Source organism: Rhinoraja longicauda, chromosome 23 (assembly GCF_053455715.1).
Source record: "Rhinoraja longicauda isolate Sanriku21f chromosome 23, sRhiLon1.1, whole genome shotgun sequence".
Lineage (NCBI taxonomy): Eukaryota > Metazoa > Chordata > Chondrichthyes > Rajiformes > Arhynchobatidae > Rhinoraja > Rhinoraja longicauda.
In genome coordinates this window covers 26,669,722-26,694,638 of record NC_135975.1, presented here as the reverse complement: position 1 = coordinate 26,694,638, position 24,917 = coordinate 26,669,722, and the positions used below count along the sequence as shown (strand labels likewise).

General features: G+C 42.4%; 1 protein-coding gene across 1 annotated transcript in view; it reads right to left on the bottom strand.

Annotated features, from left to right (window-relative positions):
- Positions 1 to 23,677, bottom strand: part of LOC144604802 (potassium voltage-gated channel subfamily A member 3-like) — a 123,752-nt gene extending 100,075 nt beyond the window's left edge. Inside the window, exons 1-2 of the mRNA XM_078419466.1 lie at positions 23,577 to 23,677; positions 20,502 to 23,315 (exon numbers count right to left, since the gene is read on the bottom strand). Of these exons, the coding sequence (XP_078275592.1) occupies positions 21,929 to 23,315; positions 23,577 to 23,677 (1,488 nt within the window). The 3' untranslated portion in view covers positions 20,502 to 21,928. The remainder of the gene's footprint in view (positions 1 to 20,501; positions 23,316 to 23,576) is intronic.
- Positions 23,678 to 24,917: the final 1,240 nt, after the last annotated feature.

Here is a 24,917-nt window from a genome sequence, read left to right as displayed (position 1 = left end):
AAGGGCAAGCCCAACAACCCGGGTTAGAATGGTAAATAAACCAAGTTTGTGAACCTTTTTCTATTTTAATTTCTACTTGATTTACCACCTGCAGAACACACAGATGGCGTAGCTGCAGAAACTCAGTGGGTAAAGCAGCATCTGTGGAGGTAAAGGGATAGTTTACATTTTGGCAGAGATCTTGTATCAGGACTGAGTGTAGAGGGAAGGTGGTCATTGAGAAGAAAGGAAAGTATAGTCAAGAATGCGAACCGCCCTGGTCATCATTTTCTCCCTTCTACATTCTGAGGAGCAGATACAGGAGCTGGAAAACTCTGAGGTCAAGTCTTAAGAACAGCTTCTTGCCCACTGCTCTCAGACTCCTGAACCACACACCTTTTTTAGCAGCCCGCTCATGAAGGCGCTGCCACATACTCTTACTCTTAACTCTACCTTGTTTGGTTATTCTATTATTGCACTGTAATATTCTTTTGCGCTCCTGGGACTTTCACCATTCTGCTGTCTTGCACTCGTATTGCATTCATTCTTGTATTGTTATTATACTACGTACACTGTTTACTGCGTGAGCATCATGTGAACATTTCATTTCATTGCTCCCTGCTGTGGATGACAATAAACTAATCTAATCCACTTTAAACATTTTTGAGGATAGACACAAAATGCTGGAGTAACTCAGCGGGTCAGGCAGCATCTCTGGAGAGAAGGGAGAGGTGACGTTCAGGACGGAAACCTCATAAAGAACTTCAAATAAAGGCGGGGCAGGGACTGGAGGAGAGAAACGGTTTTGTTGGCTGATTTTTACATGTTGTGATCTACATTCTTTATTTATAAGAAAATAACTGCAGATGCTGGTACAAATCAAAGGTACTTATTCACAAAATGCTGGAGTAACTCAGCAGGTCAGGCAGCATCTCGGGAGAGAAGGAATGGGTGACGTTTCGGGTCGAGACCCTTCTTCAGACTGAAGAAGTCAGAATTGTCAGTCTCAAGAAGGGTTTCGACCCGAAACGTCACCCATTCCTTCTCTCCCGAGATGCTGCCTGACCCGCTGAGTTACTCCAGCATTTTGTGAATAAATACATTCTTTATTTCAACTGTTGATAATTTTTTAATGTTTCTGACACCTGGCAAAGCTGGGGAAGAGTTGCACGCGTTTGAAATGCTCTCGGGGATTTCCAGGGCCAGGGCTCCTCCTCGCATCACCCGAGTCCCTGAGGTGTTCACAGGTTAATTCTGTCACTGATGTGCTGTGTGAAATATCCCATTAGCTTGGCGTAGTGTTTAAGTTGCCGCCTTGCAACGCCAGAGACCCGGGTTTGATTCTGTCTATGGGTGCTATCCGTGCGGAGTTTGTACATTCTCCCCGTGACCTGTGTGGGTTTTCTCCGAGATCTCCGGTCTCCTCTCACACTCCAAGGTTTATAGCTCAATTGGCTTTGTAAAATTGTAAATTGTCCGAAGTGTGTGTGGGATAGTGTTAGTGTACAGGGATCGCTGGTCAGCGTGGACTTGGTGGGCCGAAGGGCCTGTGTCTCTCGACTAAACTAAACTGAAGACACAAAGGTTGGTAAGTTAATTGTCTGCTGTAAATTACCCGCAGTGTGTAGGTGAGTGGCAGAATATGGTGGGAATTCTACTGGTGAGAATAATAAAGACGCCGGCTTTATGCTGAAACTAATGGGTGAAGCAATTAGACTTCTCACCTGGCAACTCAAATCATCACATTGTTAGATCACATCTAACGATGGAACACGGCACTTTGTGACACTTTCATTGATACAGTTTACCATTATAACTATGACTGGTGTGAATTGGTGCCTTGCCCATCCCGATGCCTCACTACTGAAAGTCCTATGCTTGGCATTAATCCAAAATGGACGCTCTAAATGATGTGTGAGTTAAGTGCTTTTGGTAAAGAGGTGGCACGGTGACATGATTCATTGTGTGATGCAACGAGAACGGTGTCAAGCTTGTTTACATCTTCAGTTACTTACATTGTTGGCCTCATTCTTTAATTCTGATACAAATCGTACATCATAGAAAATCTCCACTGCTGTAGTACAGACTTCCACTAGCCTGTGGGGGAATAGATAGGGTGAACGCACAGAGTCTTTTACCCAGAATAAGGGAATCAAAAACCAGAGGACATAGGTTTAAGGTGAGAGGGCTAAGATTAAATATGAACTTGAGGGGGCAACTTTTTCACTCAGAGGGTAGTGGGTATATGGAACGAGTTGCCAGGGGAAGTAGGGGAGGTACCATAACCACATTTAAAAGACACTTGGACAGTACAGGAAAGGTTTAGAGGGATACAGGCTGAATGCGGGCAAATACGACAAGCTTAGATGGGACCTCTCGGTAGGCATGGTCGAGTTGGGCCGAAGGGCCTGTTTCCATGCTGTATGACGCCATGATTCCACGCGCAACGTGTCGCTGCTGCAAAACAACTTTTACCATTGCACCAGGTCAGATGCATTTGCAACAGGCAGTAAATAGATGGTGTTGCTGTAGTGCAGTTTACCACTGGAACCAGTATTTTAATACCGGTTACCACTGCAGTCAGAATAAACGCATTGCTGCAAAACAACTTCTCATGGCAACAAATAGGCTGCAAAAATCAGCCACCCGTTTACTCTAGAAGTTGACACTATGTTATTGGAGCTGATGGTTGCGACCAGATTATTCTGGCCTATTTGAAACTTTCCATTATACAAACAGCTCGTATATGTAAGACTAGATCTACTTTTGACAAAAGGGGAAAATTGTCTCCTTAACAGATATTATTATTCCATTAATTTAACACCGTAAAACCGTCTTGTCAGTTAATTACACCTAACTACGTTTTAAGATGAGAAATTTTGCAAATTAGTGCACAAAAAAAATCAGAGTTTCCAAGAAACCATAAACTAAAATAGATTTCAGAACACCACATTGTGTGAACATTAAATTTTAGTTTGGTATGTGTTTTATGCTTAGCAAAATACCTCCTTGACAAGTTATGGTGTCAGCTGAAGTGAGTTTCAGAACTGGCATCACATCACAGCTAAGGAAGACATTTTGTGGACAGATACACCAACAGAGTTCCATCATCAAATAGAAAATGCACACCCATCATGTCTGACAGCATGGAGGTCACAGACAACATTAATGGCCAAGGCAAATGCAGGATAGAATCTCCCAGTGCATGTAATGAATGCAATTTCAACCCTTCCCTACTGCATCCCTTGATAGAGTTTTTATGTACGGGCAGCACGGTGGCGCAGCAATAGAGATGCTGCCTTACAGCGCCAGGGACCCGGGTACAATCTGGACTAAGGGCTTTGTCTGTATGGAGTTTGTACGTTCTCCACGTGACCTGCATGGGATTTCTCCTGGATCTCCGGTTTCCTCCCACACTTCAAAGACATACAGGTTTGTAGGTTAATTGGCTTCAATAAAAATTGTAAATTGTCCCTAATTCCTCGTATGTTGCAAAACATACTTGGCTAAAAAGTATGATTATGATTAGTGTGCAGGATAGTATTAATATGCAGGGATCGCTGGTCGGCATGGACTCGGTGGCCCGAAAGGGCGTGTTTCCGCTCAGTATCTCTACATGAAACTAAAACTAAACTAATGTCATAAGTATATACAGACAGACCCAGGTTATGGAAGAGTACTGTTTCTGAGAGCTGTCTATGAGCTGAGTTCTCCCCAGTTCACAAATGTCTATTTTCTACTGTGATCCATGTTGTGTCACTCCACATACACTTGCTAGGACATTCAATTTCATTCATTAATCACCTTAAAACTATGCGTAATACAACTACTGAAAGTGATACTGTATCCAGTCATTAATGAATACCACAAAACAATTTATTACTGAGCAAAACACAAAGTGCTGGGGTAACTTAGCGGTCAGGCACCATCAATGGAGGGAATGGATAGGCAACATTTCAAGTCGGGACCTTTCTTCAGACCAATTCAGTCCGATCGGTTTGAAGACGGGTCCTGATCCAAAACATCATCTATCCATTTCCTCCACAGATACTGCCTGACCTGCTGAATTACTCCAGCACTTTGTGTTTTGCTCAAATTCCAGTATCTACAGTTCCTTGTGTCAAAATTGCTATTACTAGCTTGAAAATACTTTTAAAATGTACATAAGAATTTGCGTTGTTGGCTTTCCAGAAGTTGGGTCATCCGTAACCTGGGGAGTGCCTGTGAACTATATGTATATGCAACTTTGGTTTATTCTGTATTGACAAGACTAATACTCGGAAACATGATTTTACCAGGTTCCATGCAAAACAAAGCATTTCACTGTACATGTGACAATAAAGTATCATTGAATCATTGAAACATCATTGTATTATTGATATGAAGACAAATTTCAATGGAGAATTGTCCCTGGGGGTGGACTTTTTGGAAGTGATGACCACAAGATGCAAGAATATGTTATACATTGATCTCTATGTGAACTCACTCCAGACTCTGAAAGCTATATTCACTATTGGAAAGCAAATAAAACCATTGCTTTTAGTACATAACTGTATGAAGTTTGGGCAAACTGATGCAATGTTAACAATTGTCAGAGAGGCATTCAGAACTGTCATTGTGCAAAATGAAGAAACGTTCTCGGTGATGTTGTGAGATCAGAGTTTGTGATTATGGCACGTGTGGGTTCAGAGCAGTTGGAGCTGCGTTCTACATCTGATCACACCTGAAGCCTAGGGGATGTCCTTGGCTTCAGGTGTGATCAGATGTAGAACGCAGCTGCACCTAAGGTGCACATATTTCATCTCCCAGCGCAAGCCCTTTGGAGTTCACAACGCTGTTGAATTAAAGACTAATATAAGGGCCTCATTGTCCTCTCCCATATCTCCAGAAACCTAACAGGATGGTAGCGGTCAATTGGGCCACAAATGAATCCCTCTTTGTCATGTCCCCATGAATCAATAAATTACACTCCCATTGGCTGAACCTGGTAGCCTCCCACACATAGCAATGGCAAGGATCCAATGCCCCCTGAGCAGATTAAAAGATCCTTTATCTCAACGCTACCCTTCAATGCTAACCTGCTCAATTGAGCTGTGGCCTGCAGTGGAGCTTTGCATGAATCTGTGGGTACTGTCTTTGGCTCCTATCTCTTCCAACCCTCAGAATCACTGGTGGGTGCACCACTGCTGATTAAAACCATCATTAGGAGCCTGCTACGGATACATAATCACCATTAATTCAACAGACAAGACGAGGTCAATAGACAATAGACAATAGACAATAGGTGCAGGAGTAGGTCATTCGGCCCTTCAAGCCAGCACCGCCATTCAATGTGATCATGGCTGATCATTCTCAATCAGTACCCCGTTCCTGCTTTCTCCCCATACCCCCTGACTCCGCTATCCTTAAGAGCTCTATCTAGCTCTCTCTTGAATGTATTCAGAGAATTGGCCTCCACTGCCCTCTGAGGCAGGTCATAGCAAGCTGGAGGATATAGGCATAAATTCCACCTCAAATATCTAACAGCATTTGATAATGATAAGAAGCTACAGAAACCTGGCACATGTGCTATGTAGCTAGTTCTGGACAAGATAATTCACTCTTCACTGTGCAATCACTTTAGTAGCCACACATCAACTCAGAAGGTAAGACAGAGGGGAAGGAGTGAAAAGAGAGGGAGGTGAGAAATGACAGATGTTTCTGTACATGGACTAAATTGTTTGTGCTCAATGGAAGGTTTATAGCTGAATTGGTCATCTCACCTAGAAAAAAGAAGCTAGATTTTAGACGTTAATGGTAGTGTGGGAAAAGGCCCTTCGGCCCAACGAGTCCACGCCAAGCAGCGATCACCCCGTACACTATCCGACACACAAGGAAAAATTTACAATTTCCACAAACCAATTAACCTACAAACCTGTGCGTCTTTGGAATGTGTGAGGAAACCGGAGCACCCGGAGAAAACCCACGCGGTCACAGAGAGAATGTGCAAACTCCATACAGATGACACCCACAGTCAGGATTGAACCTGGGTTTCTGGCGCTGTAAGGCAGCAACTCTACCGCAGCACCACTGTGCCGCCCGGAAAAAGGAAGCTACTTACAACTCATTTTCCTTCCCTCTGCGGTGATGGGAAAGTCAGCCATTGAACCCTAACCTTGGAAAGTGGCCGCTAACAAATGGTGACATTTGACCTCAAGAGAGAGCAGGGCCGAGCTGGCCAGTAACACCCTCCACATCCGAACGACTCGTTAATGCTCTTCATCAGGGCTAGAGTGAGAGAAATGGCCACTGTGATGTTAGTGCAGGGCAGCTGGTACCCAGGCCCACAGACTCACCAACCTCTGGACAAGACGTGGGGGGAATGTAACCACAAACAAGAAGGCGGAGGAACAAACAGGAAAACCAGGAAGGAACAGGATTAAAAAAGAGGATAAATCTATTAATGTCATGGAATGATGCGGCCATGAGTCTATTTATAGGAATAGAAATAGGAGCTTTGGTTTCATTTCCTGTTTGCTTACTGGATCATAAAATTAGAGCACCCAAGTAGGCCACTGGGCATTGAACCAGTGCCAGCATCAACTCCAGGCACTCCTGTCCACCTGTCCTGTCCCAGACAGTTCTCAGCTTCATATAGTGAAATAATTAGCTGTTAAATGATGTGACACATCTCACCTCAGCAACCTTTAATTCCTAATAACTTTCTATTTAAAAATAACCAATTGTGCTAAATTCTTTCAGTCTTCATAAGATCATAAGAGATAGGCGTAGATTTAGCCCATTCGGCCCATCAAGTCTACTCCGCCATTCAATTATGGCTGATCTATCTCTCCATCCTAACCACATTCTCCTGCCTTCTCCCCATAGCCCCCGACACCTGTACAAATCAAGAAGATCAGGAAGTTCCTAAATAACGTACAATCATGGAATAGTCAATCTGTGAATATAGCCCGCATCAGCTGCCCTTTAAATAAAACTGCTTTACTTTTAAATCATTCATCAGTTCATGAGGGAATCACTCCACCTGGGAGCCGAACAATGCTCGACTGAAGCACATATAGAGCCTGAGGTGCCCTGGCAACACATTGTGAAGGATATTTATGCATGCGGCACTTACAGCATGCAAACCTAAAGTTAGCAGATAATGCTGACATTCATTATCCAGTGTGGTATTAAGTTCAATGGTGCTAAAGTAAGGCTCCCTGCCACAGCCAACATTATCCGATAAATTTGTACAGCTGAATTTGCACTTAGTGGCATGAAGGACTCTTGACAGCAAGTAAAGTGGTCATCTGCTATTTTCAGGATAGTTCTTGATAAGCTTCTAGCGGCTATTAGAGCCTTAGAATCACAGAGTGATACAGTGTGGAAACAGACCCATCTTCAGACTGATTGTAGTAGGGGGGGGGGGAGACACCCAGAAGAAAGGCATGGAGCGAGACAAAGCCTGGCAAGTAATTTAGATACAATGCAGATAGATACAGATACGATGGATACAGATGTTCAAGAAACAATTCTAGATTCTGGAACCCTAACGAGAAATAACATTTGGATATATGTGTTCTACTACAGGAATTCTATCATGAACTTGGAGGCATTTGCAACATGTCATAGTTTGCCACCAATTATTGGCTAAAGGAAATCGTAGGATAAATTTGAAATCAGTTGAAACAGTCTTTTCTATATTTAATTTTCCATTGCTAAGGTACAACAGCAGCTTGATCGCAAGACTTCCTGAGGATTGCAGCTTACGGACATAAGATAATAGCAGCAGGAGAAGGTCACTTGGTCTGTTCCATCATTCAGTAAGACGATGGCTGGCAGAACCAGCTCCCAGGCCTTGCTTCATATATCTGTAAATACAGTCTGCAGGGACATTGAAGCAAGAGATCAGAGGGTGATGGTGCGGGTGGTACTGAGTTAGAGGGCAGGGTTCTGAGGGCAAGAATGATACTGACTTTGAGGGCAGGGTTGAGAGGGCGCAGGTGGTACTGCATTTGAGGGCGTGGTACTGAGTTTGAGAGCAGAGTTCAGAGGGCAAGAATGGTACTGAATTTGAGGGCAGGGTTGTGAGGGTGTAGGTGATACTGAGTTTGAGGGCAGGGTTCTGAGGTGGTACTGAGTTTGAGGGCAGTACAGGCATTATTTTGGCTTCCACTTGAGCTTTCTTTTGATCACAGGACAGTTCACGTAGTTATTTCTTCTACAGGAACACGATTGGAGTGTGGCTTCCTGTGAAACTGGGGTGAGGAAGAGTTTTAGCACCACTGCTTTTACCAGATATCGTTCCACCGGTTCTTGGTCATTTCTCACCTGATGAACATTGAGCCACATCTCTTGTTGCAAGGTTATATATGGCATTTCTGGGCTGCATATTTCAGTTTAGTTTAGAGATATAGCGTGGAAACAGGCCCTTCGGCCCACCGGGTCCTAGGCGACCAGCGATCCCCGCATGTTAGCACTATCCTACACACACTAGGGACAATTTTTAAATTTACCAAGCCAATTAACTTACAAACCTGTACGTCTTTGGAGTGTGGTAGGAAACCACAGATCTCAGAAAAAAATCCACGCAAGTCACGGGAATTACTCTTTTAATAGCATCTATTATTCAGGCAGGAGGCAAAGCTTAGGCATTGCACAAATTCAAAATGTTTTGTATTATAAGTCAGGGCTGGCTTTTGACTTTTGATGATAGCGTGCAGAAAGACCAGCCGCTAGTTTTGGATTTTTGCAAGTCAAATTCCGCTCATGTGGTCTACTTTGCTCTACTAAAATGATGGCATAATTTCTGCATCGCAACAAATTACGGAAGAGATATCCCCATTAGGAAAATATTAACATTCAAATCTGGAATAGCCTTTAGTTATGGATCTCAAGGAATTTCAAATTAATAATTGACAAACTAAAATTGTAATAAAGGGGAGAATTAACATTTGTAATAATTAATGCCTAAGTAACTAGATGGTTTCAATTAAATTTAATTGGGCAGTACTAAATATGTGAATACATTTATCAAAAGAAAGCATAATTAACTTGTATCGTGATTTTCCATTACTTTTATTTGGTTGCTATGGAGATGATACAGTGACCTTGGAATGAGTAATCTTTAAAGTTACCACAATTTAGACTTCAGCTTTCATTTCCAGAAATAATTTTCTCATTTCCTAATGTGTGAGAATTGGAATTAGACATGAAGACAACTGCTGCATAATTATTATTCAACATTTGTTTAAAAGTCATAACCTTAACCATTGGTTCAATCATTCTCAAATTTCAATAATAAACGACCAATGTTAATATTGAAGTATTATCATTAAATATCATCTGGTAAAATCGTGCATCGTTTGAGAATTATAATTGCTATTATTATGAGGGTACGATGAACACTAAAACCAATTATACAAATGCAATAAATTAGTAAGGAGGACAAAGCACCAAGATATTGAGCATAGCACAATAACAATGAGAATTGATCGCTACACTGAGAGTGAACAATAGCAAGCAGGCGCAAGGTAAGGAGAATGAATATAATGCTTTTGCAGTGGTAGCATAGTGAAAGTAATACATTAAAATGGTGCAATAAATACAAAAACATCAACAAAGAATTTTTACCCTTGATCCCACTACTAAAGCATGAGTCAAAATCAGTGAATGTTGATGTTTCACAAGTAAACTATGAGTATTAACTGAAGAATAAGCAACATTGAGCACTGATGCTTTTTATTACTACCAGACAATTAGGGGTGCTTAATTCCAAATATTCCAGGCAAGTACCTTTCTACAATGGGTGAGATACAAGTCTGTTGTACCTTGTGCTTTTATCAAGGTCCTCAAAGCACAAAATTGTGTCGCCATTTGATCATTTGTAACATGGGAGGGAAAATTCATAAAATATGACTTAACAATCCATTCAGAATAGTACATAGGCCCAAAGTTCTAGAGAGATTTACATACGTTAAATGTACAAAGAGAAAGATTGAGCACTTAGATGAGATACAATGTGCATTCTCTGATGGACAAGGAACATGCACGTTTAGTCTATCAAACAATGCTTATAACTCAATTTTAAGAATGATTCATGATGTAAAATTATGGCAGATTATGCAAAACTCTACTCCTGAGAATGGGTCCTGGAAATCTGCCCTGGTTAAGGTGCAGGCTGCTTTGTCCTGTAACTCACCATCACTAAGGTTGGCAACAGCAAGAGAAGATCTAACCCTCACTGCACCATAAAGAATAAAAGGAGGAAGAGATGGTGACAGCATCAAATAACCTGTCAAACAACCAGGTTGATATTTAGTCTTCTGAAGCCATTGGGACCGAATGTACTCAGGGAGTTTAGCACAGATCCTCACCAATATCTCAAAAACATCCACAATAACAAACAATTTAATTTATATATTACCTTTCAATTTATCTACATGAATCTTGCGTTTATTTTTTTTACTGACTGTACCTTCGTGAAAAGGGCCACTTATGTGTTCATTTATCTGATAATTTAAGTAGGGCAAAACTTTGGCAGCTTTCATGGTACTTATGTATAATGGGCAGCTCAAGTTTGTCCTTCAGTGTGAGGTCTACATTTAATGGGAGATGCTGTTAGCAACAGTGGTGACTGAAATTCATGACATTTAACATTGATGAAAAGGGGTGCTTGAATTACAATGTTATCTGATAACTAATTGAGCAACAGATAGGAGGCCATACTAAAACATATAGAAGTAAATAAAATACAATGATGGAACAACTGAGACCTACTGTCTGTGTTGTGTCGTTGCTCCAAGGTCCTTCCTGCATCTGAATGACCAAATAAGCAGGAGTACCTCCGGTTGCTAACACTCAGTTTCAGTTTTTAAAGAGCAGAATAGGTATATTGTATACTGCAATATTACATGTTTCAAGACACATTGCAGCAGTACTAAGAATGAAAGACTGGTTATGTGGAAAGATCAGAGAGATTGTTTTTGTTCTAGTTAGACCTCAAATTAGGCTTTGGACTTTAAACGTTAGAGATGCAGCGCGGAAACAGGCCCTTCAGCCCACAGAGTCTGTGCCGACCAGCAATCATCCCATACACTAATACAATCCTACACATGAAGGACAATTTACAATTTTTACCGATGCCAATAACCTACAAACCTGTGCATCTTTGGAGTGTGGAGGAAACCAGAGCACCAAGAGAAAACCCACGCGGTCACAGGGAGAACATACAAACTCCGTAAAGACAGCACCTGTAGTCAGGATCGAATCTGCATCTCTAGCCCTGTAAAGCAGCAGCTCTACCGCTGTGCCACTGTGCCACCCAATGGTGTAAGTATTTGATTTAAGTGTTCAAAATCATGAACATCTTTGAGAGAGTACATAAAGCAGAATGTAGAAATAAGGAATTGCAGATGCTGGTTTACAAAAAATGAAACAAAGTCCTGGAGTAACTCAATGCATCAGGGAGCATCTCCGGAGAACATGGTCAGGTGAACCTTTTGTTCATTAGAATATTCAAATAGTTCATTTTAATTGGGGTGTTTAGAATGAGATAATAACTGTACAAGAAATGTTAATTTAACAATTTCACGTTCACTTTCTATAGTTTGCTTTTGTTCTGTTGTTAACTCCTGGATTGGTTTGGGTGCTGGACACTAAATATAAGTATAAGCTGAGGTTAGTTTAGTCCAGGCTGCTGTAGCTCATGGACCGGAATATCTTTGGCTTTTCAATATTGCTCTAGGATAAGCAAATGTTGGGAAAGTAGGTTATTGGGTTGAAACTTCTAAAAGTTGAATGCTTCCAAAATCAAATATTCAGTTCTTATGTTTTAAGATATCTTTTGTGCATATCAAAATTAATTGGTGTAGGAAAGAACTGCAGATGCTGGTTTAAATCGAAGATAGGCACAAAATGCTGGAGTAACTCAGCGGGACAGGCAGCATCTCTGGAGAGAAGGAATGGTTGACGTTTCGGGAAGGGGAAGGGGAAGGGGACCCTTCCTCGGACGTAAAGCAAAATAATTTTCAAGATCAGATGGGTCATAACCAAAGGAATCACATTTAAAGATAACTTTAAAAGAATCAGAGAGAAATGAGGAAACTACTGTGCTACTTTGTGAGAGTGTTCTCCATTTCACTCCTTTAATTAGGTGCGGGGGCAGAAGTAATTATAATTTTCAAAAGAGAACTAGCATTTGTAGGGGGAACCAAAGCATGGCTTTAGAGAAAGACCAGGACGTTTGGAGTAGTCAGATCATTCAATCAAAGGAATTTTACAATGAATTGCATCAGTAAATAAGGTGAAAACTCAAAAGGATACCAATGATTTTTGAAGAGAGACACAAAATGCTGGAGTAAGTCAGCGGGACAGGCAGCATCTCTGGAGAGAAGGAACGGGTGAAGTTTCGGGTCGAGACCCTTCTTCAGTCTGAAGGGTCTCGACCCGAAAGGTCAACCATTCCTTCTCTCCAGAGATGCTGCCTGTCCTGCTGAGTTACTCCAGCATGTTGTGCCTATCTTCGATTTAAACCAGCATCTGCAGTTCCTTCCTACACCAATGAATTTTGATATGCACAAAAGATATCTTTGAACATAAGAACTGAATATTTGATTTTGGAAGCATCCAACTTTTAGAACTTTCAACCCAATAACCTACTTTCCCAACACTTGCTTATCCTAGAGCAATATTGAAAAGCCAAAGATATTCCGGTCCATGAGCTACAGCAGCCTGGACTAAACTAACCTCAGCTTATACTTATATTTAGTGTCCAGCACCCAAACCAATCCAGGAGTTAACAACAGAACAAAAGCAAACTATAGAGAGTGTACATGAAATTGTTAAATTAACATTTCTTGTACAGTTATTATCTCATTCTAAACACCCCAATTAAAATGAACTATTTGAATATTCTAATGAACAAATTATAAGATCCTCAACAATAACCAAAATCTACATCCTTTCATTTGTTTGATTGCTGTTTAAAATCAAATTATAATTAAAATCTAAAAGCATAGCTGAATAAATGATTAATATGGATGTAAAAATCAGAGCACAAGGCAAAACCAGCCTGGAATGTTAAACAGGGAGGAACAGTTTCTGGAGACAGCAAAGTGGGCCGTGGTAGGCAGTGAGTTCTGGGGAATTAATGCAGGAAGGGAAGGAGATGGTAGATAAATTAAGCAGGTATTTTGCATCAGTCCTCACCACAGAGGATATATGTCGCATCCCAGAAATAATTGTAAATCAAAAATTGGAAGGGGTAGAAAGATTCAACAAGGAAGTGGTGCTGAGCATGCTATCAGAAATGCAGGTTCCATGTCCCCAGGTCCCGAAGGACCATTCCATTCTATTACTCTGGAATGGTATCTCAGTATGGTAGATCATTTTCCACACTCACTTGAGGCCACTTAGCCAAGGATTTTACTGATTTTACTGTATCAGGGCATCATTATGTGCTTGTTAATGACCTTGGAACAGCCCGCCTTCGTCAATGTTACATCAAGAAACTGTAAAGACTTTGGATTTTGAATCCGGGCAATTCCCAAAGACTCGGCAAACAACTCAGTGTCTCCCCACATCTTTCCCAGTGTAATCAAAATAATTCAGTGATCTAACAAGACGTGTAGGGATTTGCAATCTACTTTCACTGCAAGATCGACTGAAAATGTTATGCGTATTTGCAGGAGCAAGTGAGTTTACAATGGAGTACAAAATTAGGATGGACAGGCACAAAGTGTAGGAGTAACTCAGTGGGTCAGGCCGGGATGGGGGGGAAAGAAAGCTAGAGGAGTTCCCCCCACCCCTACCATCATTCTGAAGAAGGGTCATGACCAGAAACGCCACCTATCCATGTTCGCCAGGGATACTACCTGAGCCGCTGACTTACTCCAGCATTTTGTGTCTTTCCTTGGTAAACCAGCATCTGCATTTCCTTGTTACTACTTTGTCAGGATTACTGCTTAACTCTTGCTCAGACCCCATAATACTAAACCTATATAGAGGTATAGAGACAGGGGGTATGGGGAGAAGGCAGGAACGGGGTACTGATTGAGAATGATCAGCCATGATCACATTGAATGGCGGTGCTGGCTCGAAGGGCCGAATGGCCTACTCCTGCACCTATTGTCTATTGTCTATTATATTAAGATTGTAAATATCTCTGATATACATTTCAAAATATAATAGATGTTGAAATATATAATGATTTAGCCCAGACTTTATAAATTTTAATTGTGACACTTTGAACGCAATTTGCATGTGCTTCAATCTATGATTTGTACTTTAAAGTTCAGTTAAAAGTTGGGGGGTTTTTCCATCCTGTTTTTCTGTTGGAATTTTTCCATGCAATAGTAGAATGCCGGATCCCTTTGAACACTTGGCTAAAAGCTCCCGACAACAATAATACCAGAGTCCGTGCCACAGAGATCATGGTCAGTTATCTTCAAGGTCAGTGGGCGGTACATGACCAGTTTACATTGATAATGACCACGATATACAAGCCAACACCTACCATTCAATAAAAACTTGATGAAGAATATTACAAATGGATATCAGATTTCTATTTTTCAATTCTTTCTTTTAGTGATTATTACAAGGGGGCTCCACATTTACTCTGACTGTTATAACTGAAATATAACTGTTCATTATATTGATGAGGATGTAGAGGCAACCACATCAGATTGGATGATATTCCTCATTTCGCTATTTTAACGCCTGATAAAATAGTGCAAAAGTACGTTTAATTCATTCATTTATCTTTCTTAGAATTAATAGTTGCAAGGCTTTACCTATTTTAGTATTCAACAAGACAATAAAGTATTAACACTTTCTAGGATAGTTATCTTGGAAACACTAAATGGCAAAGGGAGAATGTTCCATTGATCAAAGCTTTATATTGCGTTACACATCACCCAGAATTTCCAACATCATATTCCCCGCAGAGACCTGCTTGCCTGTATCTGTGCAAGAGAACAATCAGCTACAACTCCTGGTTATAGCTACTTGTTGGCACAAAAAAATAGTGTCGGAAACCTGAAGTAAATATAAAATGCAGAAAAGAAACGAGTTCCATTCGGGTTCTGACCCTAAGTACTGACCTAATATTGCCCTTCGGAGACTTATCAATTTATCAATGGTGAAGTTCCTGTGAATTATGATTGCCTCTGTAGCTCATGATTCCCTTCATATTCTGAACAGCTCACATATACATAAAGCACTCATATTATATTTCAAATTTTTTTTGCATATAGAGTAGATGATTAAAATTTTAATGTATTCACTTCATTTAAAAATGTTTATCAATTCGAAGTTGTAAATAAAGAACACAATGTGATATATAATTTACATGAGTTGTGAATTCAGCCGAGGATAATACAAATATGATTTCATCCTTCAATATATCCAGAAGCACTCACTGTATAAATATATAGCATCAACACTCATGGGACATCTCCTTGTGATGACAATGACCAGATGTCAGGGACTGAGAAAGCAGGAAGGGAGAGGAGTGGAGAATGAGAGCAAATAAAGGAACCATCCAAGCGAAAAACAAAATAATAAAAATATTTAGCAAAAAAATGTAATTGTCAAACTTAAGAAAAATAGGAAAGAAAGAAAAATAAATAGTACATTATAAATAGATGAGGGAAAAAAGAAATGAAATGAAAAGCTGATAATATTTGATACTTGCATGCTTAACACTTGTTTTTAGATTTTTTTTTTAGTTTTAGAGATACAGCGCGGAAACAGGCCCTTCGGCCCACCGAGTCCGCGCCGCCCAGCGATTCCCGCACATTAACACTACCCTATACACACTAGGGACAATCTTTTTACATTTACCCAGTCAATTAACCTACAAACCTGTACGTCTTTGGAGTGTGAGAGGAAACCGAAGATCTCGGAGAAAACCCACGCAGGTCACGGGGAGAACGTACAAACTCTGTACAGACGGCGCCCATAGTCAGGATCGAACCTGAGTCTCCGGCGCTGCATTCGCTGTAAGGCAGCAAATCTACCGCTGCGCCACCGTTCCAAATATTTACATGAGTTTTCAATGAAGATAGCCTGTTTAAAATGTTTGCAGTGCAACTAAATCTCATTGGACGTGCTACAGTACCACTAATGTTGGAAGAATAATCATGGTGGTAAAAGCGATGGCAAAGACAGAGGCATGCACCAATCTCCCAAAATGTGTAGGAAGGAACTGCAGATATGGTTTATACCGAAGATAGACACAAAAAGCTGGAGTAACTCAGCGGGTCAGGCAGCATCTCTGGAGACCCAAAACGTCACCTATTCCTTTTCACCTGAGATGCCACCTGACCCACTGAGTTACTCCAGCTTTTTGTGTCTAACAATCTCCTAATCCTTGCAAGGATGAATATCAGTTCTTTGGAGAGCTATCTCCATTTTACTTTCAATACCATCTTTTACCTATTTCTCCCCACTGCCTCAGCTCACAAGTCTTTGACTTCTGTTTTAATCCTCAGTCTAGGCACTGGAGCAACGTTGAGCTTGCTCCTTTTCCTATCAAATTGGTAAAATCTTCAAAGCAGCCAAAGCCAAATCTTGCCAAAGCAGCCAAATCAGCTGCATCAAATGACACATTTATAATGGCAATTCCAATTAGAGATGTAGGAATTTAAAGTACATGAAAAAAACAACATTTGATCTGAGAATGGTAAATGAACTGCAGTTCTGCACCTGGCTAAACAAATCCTTTTTCATAGAGTCATAGAGTCATGCAGCACGGAAACAGACCATTCAGCCCCAACTCATCCAAGCCAACCAAGATGCCCGATCTGCCCGAGGCCCATTTGCCTGCATTTTACCAATATCCCTCGAAACCTTTCCTATCCATACACCTGTCCCAATGTCATATGGATGGTGTTATTTATTATACCTGCCTCAACTACCTCCTCTGACAGCTCTTTCTTTGTACATTCATACAGAGTAAGTCAGCAAGACCAGTCACAAGGATGCTACCAAGGTCAGGTCTGGAGATAACATGCAGACTAGGGTTTTACCAGCTAATGATCAAAAGCAGGTTGGAGCCTGGCATACATTGAAGGAGAAAATAAGCAGTTGTACTGATTGTGAAAATATACAGTTAGATGTTCACCTCAGAATCAAGTATAATACCAAGGTTGTAAACAGCCTGATTCAACTTCAGACATAGAATCAGTGGCAAGAGAGCAGCGAGTAGTAGCAAGCTTCATCAGAACAATTACAGCCTCAGAATTTAAGGTATAATCTGCAATCTTTCTGCTTTGTTCACTGGTATTGGGCTTTGTATTCCTCTGATCAGTAATGTGGGTTCTTTACACAGAATTTTAACATGCTGAATGGTTTCATTCGGCAATTACTTTCCGGCCAGAATAACTTCTTCATAATACATTCTGCCACCTGAAACAGTGCTACACATCCCCCATATAATTCATATCCCCTACACATCTGAATATCTTGATCGCATTTTTTGTAAGTCTATAAAAAGGCAATCTCTTAAAAAAAATACAGAAGGCATTATCCAAAACAGAGTTGGTTGTTTATCAAACCAACAAAGAACCCAGAATCATAATAAACTCCCACTGAGTTTACCAAAGCAGTTAACAAGAGTTAAAGTAATGAAATGTACTCTGAGTACTATGTATAGTCTGCTCTTAGCCAATATATTGAACCCAATGTTTACTTAATAGTAATTTAACATTATTATCTTTTAATACCATATTTTCACCTTCGCAGGAAACTAGTAAAATATCAATTGCATTATTAAATGCTTTAATCTTTATGCCTTAGAGATAAGCATAAAAGCAAAAGCAAATAAGGAAAGTGTTGACCAGATTACAATGAACGACTTTACACGATCAGTACTGGTCGTTAATATCATATATATCATATATATATACAGCCGGAAACAGGCCTTTTCGGCCCTCCAAGTCCGTGCCGCCCAGCGATCCCCGTACATTAACACTATCCTACACCCACTAGGGACAATTTTTACATATGTAGGCAATATGGTAGGCATTGCAAGTATAGTTTTTTCAATGGACCACCCTGCTGTGAGATTATGGCATTTTCCTGTGAGTCTGATGAAATGCTATTTTAAAGAATCCTTGACTATCAAAGGTTTCAGTGCTGGAAAATGGAACACTTTTTCCAGTTTAGGTATCCAAAAGCATCATCGAACATTCCCAAAGTCACCAATATGATTCACTAGTGCACACATTAGCCCATTTAGCCTACTTCCTGAGCATGCCTTAACATCAGTGTGCTTTGTGCTATTATATACTTTCTGTTAATATCTCACACAGTATATTTCTCGATCTACTGCAGAGCAAATGCAAGTTTAGTAACAGACTCAAACTGTTTTGTGCTATGGACTTTAACCTTGAGGGTGAATTGGGAGAAGGTAGGTAAGGGATAGGCTCTAACTGTTTCTGTTTAGCAGAGATTTGAATGTGGTATTACAGATTGTTCATTCATAAACTCTCCATGCTTAACGGAAAATCTGAAGATTCATAAGTTAGGAGGTGCATTAAAAAAGTCCCAAATTGTGACCCTTATAGCCAAAGAGGTCTGAGCTGGGTTTGGATCAAAGTATCACTCCAAAGAGGGTACATAAATCGAACGGCCAACAAAACCATCTGGCCACTTGATCTGATGGACTGAGATGAGGAAAAACTTCTTCACCCAGAGAGTTGTGAATCTGTGGAATTCTCTGCCACAGAAGGCAGTGGAGGTCAATTCACTGGATGTTATCAAGAGAGAGATAGATTTAGCTCTTACGGCTAAAGGAATCTAGGGATATGGGGTAAAAGCAGGAACAGAGTACTGATTTTAGATAATCAGCCATGATCATACTGAGCGGCAGTGCTGGCTTGAAGGGACGAATGTCCTACTCCTGCACCTATTTTTCTATGTTTCTATATTTCAAACACCATCTAGCCACCATCTACATGTTAACAAGTATTTTGAAGCTTATATGTTAACATGGAACATTCTACATATAATTTTGTTTTAAGTTAAAATTTAATTCACATGATAAAACACATCAATTGTTCTAAATAAATAAATTATATCAATTAATGAACCATCAGCAGCATTTTAAAGACAAATATTGACAAATAATGAAATCCAGCTGAACTCAACACATCAGTAATGAAAAGTATGTTTTTTAAATGTGCCTGGGATATGTAACAATGGAACACAAACTAACAATCTGGATTGACTGACTGGCAGTCGGTGTATAACTTCTAAATCATAAACAATTTACAACATTGTAAGCTTCTTTTGATTAACATTCCAAACCAAATGTGAGGCAAGTTATTTTAAGGTCAATGTGTCACACCAGCCCCTAGAATCAAGCGATTATTATCAACCAACTGACCGGGAACGCGAACTCGACAAATGTATGTTTTCAGTGAAGGACAGAAGATCTGTTCATGCTGTGACAATGATATCACAATCTCATCAGGTTCAAATCAGCATTGTCCTGCAGTGTTTAAGTAACTTGGATCCAGATGAAAGTTGAGGTAGCGGATCTGAGCATAGTGCGGAGTGGAAATTTATATTAATATATTGCTGCAAGCCAAATGGGATTTAAGGGAACACATAGGGTGTGGAAGTTGGTGAAGTCCAGAGAAAATCTTTAAGTTATGATCCACATATTTGGCTCATATAATTAAAAAGAAACTCCAACAACGAGGAGTTTTGATGTTGGGTGAATTTCAATTCAGCTTAAGACAATGTTCCAAAATTTGACTTCTTGAACACTAAGAAAGTTATTACTGGTAGTAACTGGATGTTCATTCTATATCACACATGTGTTTGTAAGTCATTTCCAAAAAGGTTTTAAAATGTTGTCATGGACCAGTTAACAAAAATCATCAATCCCATAATTTCTGTACATAAGGCTGCAGAAAATTTCAAATGTTAATATCAGACTCAAAGGCATTTATGAACTTGATATGAAAAACCATTAATACCGTGTAACCAAAAAATGGAAAATAACAAAGAGGTGTTTCAGGTCCAATGCGATGACTTTTTATCAACAAAGGGCTATAAGCAAATCAAAAGAATGTCATTCAGTAAAGGAATACCCTCTACATTGAGATCACAGTGAAGTTCGGCATTATAGCTCTGTTGATTCTCACGACAAATCCATTGATCATCTGCACTTTGGGGCTCGTGTTGTCGACCTCCCGGTGGTGAGCCCTGTCAACTGACAGTCAGGCGAACGACAACAGAGACAGCAGAAGCAGAAGTAGCTTCATAACTTCTGCTGCCTCAAACGCAAGAAGTTCTGCACTTTAAATGTCATGAAAACAACTGCATTATCATGCATGTAAATAGTGTAGTGAGAAATGTTTTAACTTTGTATGTTACAATAAGTATGTTGTATAAAATTCGTTTCTAAATTCTGTAGCTCACGGATCTATTCACTTTTCGGGTTATTTGTTAAACAGAATCAGTTACATTGCTTATATACATAAAGCAAAGGTAAGCTCTCCAGCAAAAAAACAATATGAAAGACTAACCTTTGATCCTTCGCTCGTTACTGTGTCACTTGCACAAGTCTAGGATGTTGTCCGTTTGAAGATACAGATGTTCTTGTTATCGATTCAGAATCATTCCCATCTCAGGACTTTGTGTTGAATGGATATAGATATGGGGAAGTCTGCAGTCCCTGATTTACAATGTAGTCCAAAAATCAACTCTCTTGATGCATTTTCAAAAAGTAAATGAGGAGTCCCAGTAAATACCAATCCAGAATATTTTGTTGAGATTATCTAAAAGGAGCTTTCCAGTTCAAAGATGTAACAGTAATTTTTAGTTTTTCTTTATTCAATGCATTTTTTTGTGACAACTGTTACCATTCAACAGTTAGTGGTACTTTATCTTAATCTTCATTTGTCGTGACCAGTTTTCTGATCTACTGTTCTGGATGAATGGACGGACTTAAAATCATTTTCTTACAGCAGTAATGTAAAATAGTGCGTTCATTTAGGACTTTGTACAAATGTGTAGTAAGGACATCTTCCATTGAATTCCGTGGGGGCAGCACATAAAATGGGTTTGCATTTCCACAAACAGTTTTCCAACTCTACCAGGAACAAGACGGTCTAGTGCTTTGCCAATTGAGTATATTCTGTACAAAAAGCTAAATTTGCTGGTCTCAGTTTCCAGTACACTGGAGCAAAATGAGAAAGCTCTGATTGTCTAAATATACTGTTCAGTGATTAATGCATGAATATTTTATGCTTTGTTTGAAAAAATATATTGTAAATAGATGCATATGCTGTAACATCATCCAAATACGTACCCCGTTTGTGTCTTTGTTACCAACAGATTCATAAAACGAACACCTAGATTGTTTCCCTGCTCAATTCTAGAATGGTTGCTAGCAAACAAACAATAGAAACACTACTGAAAAACTCTTTCACTGCATGTATCACCTTGCATTTCACCATCTTCTAGCTTCCCCTTTCACCTGCTACATTGTTTTGAATACTTTGAGGACATAAATCAGAAAACCCAAGTTCAAACAGTCCACAGCCTCTGTCTTCACTGCAAAGATAAACTGGACTACTTCACGCACTTCCCTCCTGAAATAACAAATCAGAAAATACTTATGGAATTTGAAGACCACGTTTGCTTTCTATTATTTGAAGACACAGCAAATGCAACACAGAACTGTTAAATATGCAAATATTGATGGGTTCCTGGAGAAAAAATAGCTGACCATCAATCTCTTCCCCCACAAGTTAAGGCTGTAGTGCCAAGACATACACCCAATCTTCTTGATATTTTCTTTTGTAGAATAAAGTATGTTGTATAAAATTAGTTTCTCTTCCCACCCAACTAACCTAACCTTTGTAGTTTGTACAAATGATATGTCTTTAGTTCAAAATAAGTCATTCTATGGATAAAACTAATCTGTAATGTTCAAACAACCTGCTGTTGACTACAAGTCTGTTTCAGTGCTGGGAACCATACAAAGTGCATACAAGGACTTCCTGATGTCTGGGGTGCTGTTGGCTTTGCAGTGTGTCCCTGGGCTATGATTCACCCCATCGCTGTTCTCTAAATGGTTGCCAATGGAGTTTCTGCTCTTCAGATCTTCTGAGATGCTGCTCTCAACATCGACCTTGTCCTTAAGGTACTTGGCTTGTTCTTCGTTGTCGTTCTCCCGGTGGTAGAAGTAGTTGAAGTTGGACACGATGACGGGCACGGGCAGCGCGATGGTCAACACCCCGGCGATGGCGCACAGGGACCCCACAATTTTGCCCGCCACGGTGATAGGCTTCATGTCCCCGTAGCCCACGGTGGTCATGGTGACCACTGCCCACCAGAAAGCGTCCGGGATGCTGGTGAAATGGGACCTGGGGTCATCGGCCTCGGCGAAGTAGGCGGCGCTGGAGAAGAGGATGACCCCGATGAAGAGGAAGAAGATGAGAAGACCCAGCTCCCTCATGCTGGCCTTCAGGGTCTGGCCCAGGATCTGGAGACCCTTGGAGTGCCTGGAGAGCTTGAAGATGCGGAAGACACGGACCAGCCGGATGACCCTGAGGATGGCCAGGGACATGGCTTGCTGCCCGTTGGACGACTGCTGCTCTGCCAGCTCGGTGCCCAGGGTGATGAAGTAGGGGAAGATGGCCACGATGTCAATGATGTTCATGATGTCCTTGGCGAAGACCATCTTGCTGGGGCAGGAGAAGAAGCGCACCAGCAGCTCCAGGGTGAACCACACCACGCAGGTGGTCTCCACGATGAAGAAGGGGTCGCTGAGGCTGTTTCCCGACGGGCCCCTGGTGCCGTTGGCCGAGTGGTTGTAGCTGCTGTCCCTGTCGTCGTGGAACTCGGGCAGTGTCTCCAGGCAGAAGATGATGATGGAGATGACGATGACCAGCACGGACACGATGGCGATGCCCCGGGCCGGGCTGGAGCTCTCCGGGTACTCGAACAGGAGCCACAGCTGCTTCTGGAACTCTCGGCGAGGCAACTCCCGCTCTTTCTCCTGGATGAAGCCCTCGTCCTCCCCGAAGCGCTCCATGGCCTCGGGCCCCAGGCGGTAGAAGCGGATCTCGTCGGCGAACATGTCGATGGACACGTTGACGGGTCTGCGGACACGGCCGCCAGACTGGTAGAAGTAGAGGATGCCGTCGAAGCAGGGGCGGCTGCGGTCGAAGAAGTACTCGTTGCGCAGCGGGTCGAAGTAGCGGAGCCTCTGCGCCGGGTCGCCCAGCAAACTGTCCGGGAACTGGCTGAGGGTGGCCAGCCTGGTCTCGTAGCGTAGACCCGCCACGTTGATCACCACCCTCTCACCCCGCTCGTCCAGCCGCCCCCCGGCCCTGGCCCCCAGCACCAGACCCAGCACCAGCACCAGCACCAGACCCAGACCCAGCACCAGCACCAGCACCAGCCACAGCACCAGCACCAGCACCAGACCCAGACCCAGCACCAGCACCAGCACCAGCACCAGCACCAGCACCAGACCCAGACCCAGCACCAGCACCAGCACCAGACCCAGCACCAGCACCAGCACCAGCACCAGCACCAGACCCAGACCCAGACCCAGACCAGCCTCGCCCATGCCGCACTCCACCTCCCACCAGATCCCTCCTCCTCCGCCGCCGCTGCCCGCACACCTGCCGCCGCCCGCCGCCGCCGCCGCCGCCTCGCCCTCCTCCAACCTCAGCAAGGCGATCTCCATGCTCGACCCATTAAATATTCATCGGCGGCGCCGCCTAGCCCAGCCCAGCCAAGCCCAGCCACAGCGAACCGTCGGCGGGAGGCAGGAGAGAGGTGGGGGGGGGGGGGGGGGGGGAGGTGGAGAGAGACAGAGAGGGTGGGAGGGAGAGGGAGGTGGGGAGAGAGAGAGAGAGAGAGAGAGAGAGAGAGAGAGAGAGAGAGGGGGTGGAGAGAGAGAGAGGGGGGGGGTGGAGAGAGAGAGAGGGGGTGGAGAGAGAGAGAGGGGGGGATGGAGAGAGGACGGAGACAGGTGCAGAGAGAGAGAGAGAGAGAGAGAGGGGATGGAGACAGGTGGAGAGATGCGAGAGAGAGAGAGAGAGAGAGAGGTAGAGAGAGGTAGAGAGAGGTAGGGGAGAGAGGGAGAGGGATGGAGAGAGGATGAAGACAGGTGCAGAGAGAGGATGGAGACAGGTGCAGAGAGAGAGAGAGAGGATGGAGACAGGTGGAGAGATGCGAGAGAGAGAGAGAGAGAGAGAGAGAGAGAGAGAGAGAGAGAGAGAGAGAGAAGGAGAGAGAGAGAGAGAGAGAGAGAGAGAGAGAGAGAGAGAGAGAGAGAGAGAGAGAGAGGAGAGAGAGAGAGAAGAGAGAGAGAGAGAGAGAGAGAGAGAGAGAGAGAGGTGCAGGAGAGAGGATGGAGACAGATGGGGGGGGGGGAGAGAGAGAGAGAGAGAGAGAGAGAGAAGAGAGAGAGGAGAGAGAGAGAGAGAGAGAGAGAGAGAGAGAGAGAGAGAGAGAGAGAGAGAGAGAGAGAGAGAGAGAGAGAGAGAGAGAGAGAGAGAGAAAGAGAGAAAGAGGGAGAAAGAGAGAGAGAGAGAGAAAGAGAGAGGATTGGGAACCGGCTCCCAGCCCGGATGACACAAACTCACGGACTATCCCAGTGCCCGGCGATATAAATACACCAGATGAGTTTAACAGAAACCTGGTCCAATTCTCTCACTGTCTCCCGGCTAATCCTCACCCCACGTCCACCATCCCTCCTCGACACAGAACCTGCCCTGTCCCACCAGGTGCGCCTCTCTCCCCCCTTCCCGCAGCTTGAACTCACGGTACTGCTCCCTCCCTGAAGCCACCCGGTTCTTCTAACCTGTTTCCTCCCGAACCCTCGACCCTACCCTACCCTTCCTCCGCTCCTAACCCCGACTTCAATCAGCCCACCGGCTCCCCAATCTCCTCGTCCGAGGAACAGAGATCCAAATCCCGGA